The sequence below is a fragment of the Fukomys damarensis genome, unplaced genomic scaffold (assembly GCF_012274545.1).
Source record: "Fukomys damarensis isolate Sample0158 unplaced genomic scaffold, DMR_v1.0_HiC HiC_scaffold_16, whole genome shotgun sequence".
Taxonomy (NCBI): Eukaryota; Metazoa; Chordata; class Mammalia; order Rodentia; family Bathyergidae; genus Fukomys; species Fukomys damarensis.
The window spans coordinates 12,131,869-12,141,441 of record NW_022900928.1 but is presented as its reverse complement, the minus strand read 5'-3'; the positions used below and the strand labels follow the sequence as shown (position 1 = coordinate 12,141,441).

Genomic DNA, 9,573 nt, shown 5'->3' with positions numbered 1-9,573 from the left:
TTTTTGTTTTTTTTTTTTTTTTTTTTGCTCAATATACACAGGATCCACCATGTTAGTTTTTGATTCATTGCTAAAGAACATCCCACTGCATGAATACAACTTCTTTTTTCAGGCTACTGTTGACATTTGGCTTGACTACAATTTTGGGCCGTTTCAAGCAAGATTCCTATAAAAATATTTGCATAGGCATGGTTAGGGCACAATTCAGTGATAGAGCACTTGCCTAGATGCTTAAAGACACTACATTCAACTGCTAGCAGCACAAAATAATGGTGAATTGATGATGATGGTGCATGTGTGTATGTGCGTGTGTGTGCATGTGCATGTGTACCCTGCAGTACATATACAGTTTCTCTTACTATGTATCCATGAGTCACACTGCTGGGTCACAGAATATGTGTACCTGCCAAGTTGACTAGATAATGCCCAAATGCTCAGCTGTTCTAAAGTAATTGTACATATTTATATTTCATTAGTGCTGCAAAGTGTACTGTATTTTAAGATAAGCATTGATCAAATTCACAAAATGTGTTAATATTATTTTCATGAACAGATTTTTGAAAGGGAACACTAGAGACCAAACAAATCCCATGAATGACTGTAAATGACTGAGGAATAAATACCTTAGAGTCTCTCCACTCCAACAAGAGGTCCAGGTACTTGCATTCTGCAATAAACTCTTATGACCCCGGCTCTGACAAGCAATGCCTAGACCACTTTCCTTAACTTATTTTGGGTACAAATTTCTTTGAGATCCCAATTAATAGCCATGAAACCTCTGCCTAGAAAATGAATACACCCATCAAATTTTGCATGTAATTTCAGGATGTTCTCAGAGCTCCTATGGTAACCACCAGTATTTCTACCATTTAAAAATTCTCTGCCCAAAATTTTCCTGCACATAGAACTAGCCTCAGAGCAGAAGTCTGAAAGTCTTACAATCACAGAGGCAATACTTCATCTTGTAGAGTGTTGGAAAATTTTATTCCTTGATCTAAGACAAGGCTCTCAGGGTGATACTTTACATATCTAGTCTAGCTTCCCAGATACTAGTTCTATGAGTCCTTGGATTCCCTATGCCTAAATTGTTTTGCACTCTGGTTACCTGTCCCCATCTCCAAGTTTGGTCCCACAAATTCTTCCCCTATCCTGCTCACCATCTACTGATGATTCAACTCATGAAAACAGGTGCAACTCATGAAACAGGTGTAAATCCTGAGCCATTTCCGAATGTAGTGTAGAAGCCCCAAGCCACCATCAACATAAAATGACATTCCTGGAGAGTGCTTATAGAGACAAAGGAAACTACATTTCATACTTTCCCATCTCTTCAATTATTATGATCTCCTTAGGGATATGAAATATGAACCTAATTGAAATACAATTGTTATGTAGTAAGACTTACCCAAGATTTTTATCACTGCTGATGGACACACATATCTCCTGGAAACAGGCCATATTACCTAAAATTCCCACACAGATTTCCTGCCAAATTAAATTTCACAGGTCACAATGGCTCTAAAGTGAAAGACATACATACAAAAATAATAACTTGAACAAAAAAAAACTTTCACTAAGCCAAGGAGGACACTAGGAGGCAGGACAGAGAAGTTAAGAGTGCAGGCAACCTAGCAAGTTCATAGTATGTGAGAAGAAATGAAAAAAAGAAGAAATTTTAGAGATGAAATGAGTCTTAAGGGAATAATGTATATGAATAATACATATATAGCTAACAAAGAAAACAGCCAGTTGTGAGAAAGTGAGAAAGCAGCATAAAATAAACACAGTAAGCAAAAAGGGTCAGGACTAAATGCTTTGAGTGCCATGCTGAAGTGTTTAGACTTAACCTAGGAGATTATCTGGAGCCATGAAGGTTCTCAAAGAGAGGAGACAACGTATTGAATCAGTAATTTAGGAAGACTATTCTGGCAACAAAATGCATAAGCATTATAGTGAAAAAAGACTGAAAGACACTAAGAATCAACAATAATAATAACAGTTAATGCTTATTAGCATTCCTTATGGTGAGGCACTACTCTGTTCTCCATGTACCATTCCATATAACTTATGAGGTAGTTATGTTACCACCCCCATTTTTCATATGAGGAAACTAAAGCACAGGGAGTTAAACAACTAGTCTAAGATCTCCATTTAGGAAACACAGATTCACAGCCTGAATGTTTAACCAAGGTACCTTAATGCACCTCAGTAATCAAGACGCAAGAAGATGAGGGCTGGGATGAACGGTGGCAGTGGCAGGCACAGAAAAGAATGAAGATGAGGAAGGCTGTTAGAAGATGAAGGTAGAAAGCAGCTGAACCTGACTCCTAGGTTTCAAATGGCCTCATTTCCCTACAGTATCCCACAGGAAAGCTGAAAAAAGAGCAAGAAAGGACACAGAGGTCAAACAGTGCAGTGCTTCCAAACTTACTAGAACTCAAGAATCACCCATGGAGCTTGTTAATGATACCAATCTCCAGTCCCATCCTAGATCTACTCAACAAGAATCTCTATGGTGCAGACTGGGAAGCTACTTGTTTACCAAGCACATGAGTGATTTTTATGATCAGGCAAGTGTGACAATCACTGAGTTAGGATACGTGGAATCTGGGGCTGGAAAATACAGCATGCAAGTAGAGAACGCCTGAAGGAAGTTAGAGACCAGCTGCAACTCAAGAGTGTAAAGAGTAGAGAAGCTCACTAAGGAAATAAATACAAGGAAAACAAGGAATCGGAGTCTGCATCTTTTTTGAAAGAGTCCATATTCAGGGTACCGGACAAAAGAAAATAGCTGAAGAAAGTGACAACAAAGGAACTGAAGAGTTCAGAGACCAGAAAGGAAGGTAGTATAAAAGCTCCAGCAGTAGAGTCCTGATAAAAGGTGGTGGCGCGGGGGGTGGGCGGGGGTTCAAATGTTGAGGAAGGATTAAGAGAATAGGGCCAGGGACTAGGAATTTAGCTCAGTGGTTCCACCGCCTGCCTTGCAAGCACAAGGACCTGAGTTTGATTCCCGGTACCAAAAAAAATAGGGGCAGAAAAGAAATACACACACTTCCCTTATAGACGAAAAAGGTAATCACTGTACTTCCCATCAAAGACCAAGTACCTCAGTCTTGGCTCATCATTGGAAACAGCCAAGAAACTTCAAAAACTGCCCAGCCTGGACCGGGGATTTAGCTTAGTGGCACCATGGCTACCTCACAAGCTCAAGATCATGAGTTCAATCCCAGGTACCAAAAAAAAAAAAAGACTCAGACTCTCCTGTGTGGAACTATGGCTCAAATGAGGGCTTGTAAAGTTCACTAAGACAAAGCTTCCACCAACATGGCCCCACTCGGGGTTATAACTGCTGGACCCTGCTCCTAGCCATCAGGATCAGAACCTCTGCAAGTGGGCTCAGCAGTCAGTGATGTGGGACATGCTGAAGTTTAAGAGCCCAGTGTCCCAGGTGACTCTTAACGGGGAACCAGGGGTGAGAATCACTGCTGTAGATATGACCAGGACACATATCCCACAATATGACTACTTCCTACAAGGTGCCTTTCCTGACATAAGTTTAGTACTTTAAGTAGTAATCCTAAATCAACATATTTAAGATAGAAAAAGTTAAAAATAAAAATGCCTCGAGAGGTAAATAAAAATCACAAAACTGCCGTATCTTAATGTAAGGATCCAAGAAGTGGTTCCTCCTTACCCAATTTAATTGGAGATATACTAGATAAAAATTTCAACTTAACATTCAGTTTGTAAAAATATAATACAGAATTCTACACTTTATAATTTCAGAGAAAGAGAAGCAATCCAGTGTTGTGTTACACTGGAGTCAGGCCAAGGCTGACATCGCAGTTCCACTTTGTTGCTGGATTGCGTCTTGATACTCAGTTCTTTTATCTATAAAGTATTCCTCCTAAGTAGTAAATCCAAATACTCAGTAAATAGCAGTTATTCATAATTACAATTACTCAGTAGATGTTTACTAATTACTCTTCATGTGTACAACACACAGTAATTTAAATGACAGTAAAGCACAGGACAACCCACAGTACATAAATAAGGGTCTCATTTAGTCTTTATTTACTGCTCTTGGACGTCTACTTTCAGTAATAACCACTAAGATCTTACTTATGTGGGAAGGTGTGAGACACAGACCACTCTGAGTAAGAGATGTGGACACTGAGAAAGGATGGGAGACACAGAGAAATGGCGACTGCAGTTAGGTGGATGGGACGGGATGCACAGAGGTTCAGCTAAGGAGGACCATGTTGGGGTGATTTTACGCTGGAAAAATAACTTGGATTCAGACTGGGAGTCGTAAGTGACAGGCTAAGTTTAGAATGGTTTTTAAGGAATAGACAATTTTGTGCGCAAAAAGGAGAAATAAACAGAAATAAGAGGTCAAGGGAATGTTCCCTGTTTTATCACATATGAGCAACATAATACTTATGACCATCTGGTTCTCACAGTTGTTAAATGAAAGTATTCATCTCCCTGATCTAACTCTTATAGCACAATTGTGCATAACCTAGTAATGTTCAATAAACATCTGCTAATTTATTGACTTATAGCTCAAAGGAAAATCACACTGAGATAAATAAAATGTACTTACTCTTAATCGAGGACACTTAGATTTGGCCAGTACTCCCATAAATATGTCAGGAGCATTAAATTCTTGGAGAAATAAAGCCACATCCTATAAACAAAAATGATATTTATCTAAGTGATTATTCCACTCACCAGGAATTCTCCATAACTTACTCCAACACATTTGCTGATTGCTAGGTATTATGACAGAAGCTGGGGATAAGGGGGAAACAAGTGAAACTCACAATTCATATCCTTCAAGATCTTAAAAGATGATAAAGGAAATGGCTAAGAATTTTTACTGGTTCACATCCCAAAATCAGAACTTGTGGTTTCAAAATCTTCAACCAAAAACAAATTCTGATCACAATGTAAGAGCCTGAAAACTTCTTCCTCGAATTTGCTCAGAGGAAGAGGAACACCACACAGGTGGGTGAAGCTGGGGTGGACACAAAACCCAAATTGGGCCAAATCTGGTCCAGGAATATGGGATACAAAAACTAAATCAGCTTTCTGTGGGAAGTGGTGATGTGCACTGTAAAACATAGTCACAGGCCACATAATGAGGCTTTGAACAATGACAGACTTCATATATGACAATAGTCCCATAAAATTATATTGCCTAGTAATATGCTGTCTCAGTGGGTGTAAGCACACTGACATTCACAGGGAAAAAAGGCAGATACTTTCAGAAACAAAATGTTAGCATGTACAGCTCCTGGTACTTCACTCCCTTTACCATATACTAGACTTACAGACACTAAATAAAGCCTTTCCTTGAATAGTGACAGGGAACCTTAAAAAAAACATCTATTGGCCACATTTGTATCCAGAATTTCTTCAGCCTCATACCTCATCCATTGACATATCCCATACTTTGCAAATTTCATTCTCCATTTCTTCATCAAGCTCCATCTGCTGCCCCTCATCCTCTGAGGTGGATTTGGTGTTTTCAGGTGTAACGATCTTCAAAAACATGAATTAAAGAGATGAATAAAAATTAGCCAAGTAATATTACTCCACAATCATTCAGAAGTCACAGAGACTATGCTCAAAGTATCTTTTCTTGTAAAAAATTGTTTTAAAGCCGGGTGTGGTGATGCACACCTGTAATCCCAGCACTCCAGAGGCTGAGGCAGGAGGATCGCTGTGAGTTCGAGACCAGCCTGGTCTACACGGCGAGTTCCAGAGCAGTCTGAATTACATAGTGAGACCCTGTCTCACAAAACAAAAACAAAACAAAACAAAACAAAACAAAATGTTTTAAAAAGTGCCTTGGCTAAGTCTATTTATTCAACAGCCAGGGAGTAAATACTACTGCTCGGTACTGAATAAACTATAATCTCTTCCTTTCAAGCACTTTAGATTTAGTGGGGGAAGGATAGGTAAACCAATAGGCCCAAGAGAAAAGACTTAGTGGATCAAATGAATTGCGAACAGAGTTGTAGCAAAAATGATGGACCAATGATTTATCCGTGGAAGAAGTTGGGGGAGGGCGTTCGCTCTTTTTAGAAGGTGGTATTTTAGAGTTAAATTGTGTAAAAAGAATAGAAGTTTGCCAGGCGTGGTGGTGCACGCCTGTAATCCCAGCACTTGGGAGACTGAGGCAGGAGGATCGCTTTGAGTTCGAGACCAGCCTGAGCCACATAGTGAGTTCCAGGTCAGTCTCAACTACACAGTGAGACCATGTCTCAAAAAAAAAAAAAAAAAAAAAAAAAAAAAAGAATAGAAGTTTGTCATGTGAAAAAGAGAACAGCATTCAAACTTAAACACGAGATCAGAGTTAAGCGCTGAGCATGTCTGGGAATGCTGAACAGTTTTTTGTTGCTAGAACACCACGTCATGGGCAGATGAGGTCAGAAAGATTAGGTGCCCTGCATACCAAGCTAAGAGAAATACTTCACCTACAGACAGGGGGAACTAAGAAAAGTATCCACAGCTTTAAAAAAATAAAATAAAATAAGGAGTTCGGCCAGTTGTGGAGAAAATGGACAGTTCAGATACTGGAAGCAGGGAAATCAGTGAAGGCAATGTGGAGAGTAAAAAAATAAAAAATAAAAAAAATTTGCCGAGAGCCTCCCATAAACAAATACCATGCTAAGCACTCTAGGATCATTCTAATTTCATTTAACTAGCACAAAACCCGTACATACGACATCATCGTTCTATAAAACCTGCGAGAGAAACGGAGGTCAAGCGCGGGTAGGTGCCGTGACCAAAGTCACAGCTAACGGAGCCCACTCTTAACCACTAAGAGCTGCGTGACTCCAAATTCAGCGCTTATTACAATAAACGTCTCTGACGCACATAAATTAGGCCTGGCACATAAATACCAGAAATAGTGGGGTCGAGGCGCAAAACTCAATGCATTTCCGTGGCAGTATTTGGGGAAGAACTGGCAAGCGCAACATTCCAAAGTCCCCGCCATTCGGCTTCGCCGTGAGGCGCCCCCGGCCGGCGCCGGTTTACACACCTGGATGAGCCCGCTGAGGACACCGAAGAGCCAGTGCTTGCTGTAGACCGTGCTCCCGATGCAGTCTCCCCCGGCCACCTCCGCATCTTCATCCTCCCGACTCGGGGGCGGCGGCGACGGGTTACGGTCCATGACCCGGCGCTGCTAATGCTCGGGAGCAAAGCCGGAAGCCGCGGAGGAAGCGAGAGGCCTCCTCGCGCCGCAGGGCTCGGCGCGCGCGGTGCTGCTACGGCCACAGCGCCCCCTGCTTCCCGGAGTCCAAAAGCCCGCTGCGAGTCGGCCCAGATGGGATTTCCCGCCAAAAGGATGTCCTAATCATATTCGTAATTGTTATTTATCATCCTCCCTGATCAGAAATTCGGTTTCTTTAGAAGCCCTTACCCCGATGTGAGAAGGCCGAGAACAGGCCTGTGTCTCTGGTACACATGAAAATCTTGAAACCACGGTACCTATTCCAATTGCTTCCTGAACCTTAGAACCTTCAAAGTGTTTTCCCCATGGCCACTCGGCCCACCCAGACAGGGTCTCACCAGATTACCCAGGCTGCCCTCTAACCTGTGATCCTAGTGCCTCACTCTCCCAAGCAGCTGGGGTTATAGGCGTGCGCTACTTCACACGGCCTTTGCCATTCTTACAGATATCTGTAGATTCTGGTTTTCTCCCCGTGGTACACGAACCCTAAGAAAAATAAAAGTCACACCTGAAAGAAGATCATACTTGCAAAGCACTACTGCTAGTTTATGAGTAAATAAGTTGCCTTCTGTCGTGAGGGGTGAGCATTCTGTCTCTAAATTTATCTTTCCTCAAATGACCACTCTGCACGAAGCCTGAACTGGATAAGCAGCTTGCTCCTATGGTGCGGGCGGCCAAGGAAGCCATCTAATATCACCTTTTAATAGGAGCTGGGTCTGAAATAGCTGCAAACGGCAGCCTCTCAAGCGATACACACATCCGGCAGTTCATTTGGGCTCCCCTGGGAAACCTTGGAGATAGCCTTTTCCGGAGGATGCTCCTGTCTCTGACACCGTGATGTTCCCATTCTAGGCTCCAGACAGGTATGCAGGGTACTTTCGGAAAGCTCCAGGGTGCAGTGGCTGGCGTTTGCACTAGCCACGTCATCGCTATGAAACAAGGAGCATGTAATTGAGGCCCTAAACTGGGCCAAGCTCAGGTCCACTTGCCACCAGAAGTGCACATTGAAAAGAACAGGCCTTTACCAAATTAGATGCAGATGAACTTGAGGACAAAGTGGCTGAGAAAATGGTCATCCAGGATGAATTTAGGGTCAAATAAATTCCCTGGCCAAGTGTCAAGCCCTGCTCTCATGAAGGCTTGCACTGTGATGTACCTCCTTAATTACACCCACCAATAAACCCTACTTATTGAGCAAAAAAAACCTCACAAACAAAAGGTTACCTCTGGCTGCAGTAAAATCAAAGACATTGAGGTGATGTCCTTGGCAGCAGCTTCAAAAACACAGATTAAAGCTTGCCACCAGGCTCTGAAAATAACCATCGCACAGAGGGTGTCAGTAGTTGACAACACAATTCAGAATCTTTTGAAGAAGACATGGAAACAATGCCCAGACAGCTTGAAGAAAAGACTACTGCCCAGCAATAGAAGATGCATCAGCAGACCTCTGCCAGCTGTCTGCTCCTTCAGGGCCAGCCTTGGCTGCAGACAGGCTCTGTCCTTCCCAGGACAGCCCTCGCCTGGTCACTGAGCAATGGGTTGAGGAGAGTGGGGTGTGCTACAAAGGTCTAGAAGATTCCACCTAACTCGGGACACTCCCACCAAGGCTTCTGGCCAGCTGGCTGTGGCCTTGTGAAGCCTGCACAGTGCTTCTACTTCGCTCTCCATTCTTCTTTCTTTGCTTTCCTTGATTAGTGCTTTATTGATCCTTAATGAATATCTACAATCCCAAAATCTATGAGGCAACTATGTCCAGAGAGCACAACTAGGACAGTTGGTACATCTCATTCCCACTGTGAGGGTTACCATTGATGAACTTGAATCACCCAGGTGACTGTGGTTCACTTTTTTTTATACTGTGGATGAATCTCATGACCTTGTGCCTGTGAGGCCGGCATGATGCTACTGAGCTAAATCCTCAGCCTGAGTGAGGTTCACTTTTAAGAGTATGTAACTGAGTTGAAAACTATTTTGGCAACCCAGAAAACACTGAATCCACGAACATGGATTTTCCTGTAGTCAACTTGAGCAGTTATGTTTGGGTCCACCTATCTCTTGTGAGGATCTGATGGGTAAGAGAAGAAAGCACTTAGAGCAGGGAATGGCCCATGGTCACCTCTTCCTGAATGGAAATGGACATTGTTACTGTCTCCACCGATCAGTGTTAGAGAAGTGTAATGCCAACCACCAGAAGAAGGACATACTGACTACCGACTCTGACGGGTGGATAGGAATCTCCAGGAGGCATGGACTGAGTGCTGGTGAGATGGTCACTGTTACGGATCTGCGGCACTAGAAGGTGACATTCTATCTTGGTCTGAGTCCAG

The 9,573-nt window shown here is 42.5% G+C and overlaps 1 protein-coding gene across 2 annotated transcripts in view; it reads right to left on the bottom strand.

Annotated features, from left to right (window-relative positions):
* The window catches only part of Saal1 (serum amyloid A like 1), a 20,914-nt gene extending 13,669 nt beyond the window's left edge, over nucleotides 1-7,245 (bottom strand). For both annotated transcript variants that reach the window (XM_010615141.3, XM_010615142.3), the window contains exons 1-4: nucleotides 7,055-7,245; nucleotides 5,434-5,547; nucleotides 4,607-4,690; nucleotides 1,406-1,485 (exon numbers count right to left, since the gene is read on the bottom strand). In XM_010615141.3, the coding sequence (XP_010613443.1) occupies nucleotides 1,406-1,485; nucleotides 4,607-4,690; nucleotides 5,434-5,547; nucleotides 7,055-7,186 (410 nt within the window). In that variant the 5' untranslated portion in view covers nucleotides 7,187-7,245. The remainder of the gene's footprint in view (nucleotides 1-1,405; nucleotides 1,486-4,606; nucleotides 4,691-5,433; nucleotides 5,548-7,054) is intronic.
* Nucleotides 7,246-9,573: the final 2,328 nt, after the last annotated feature.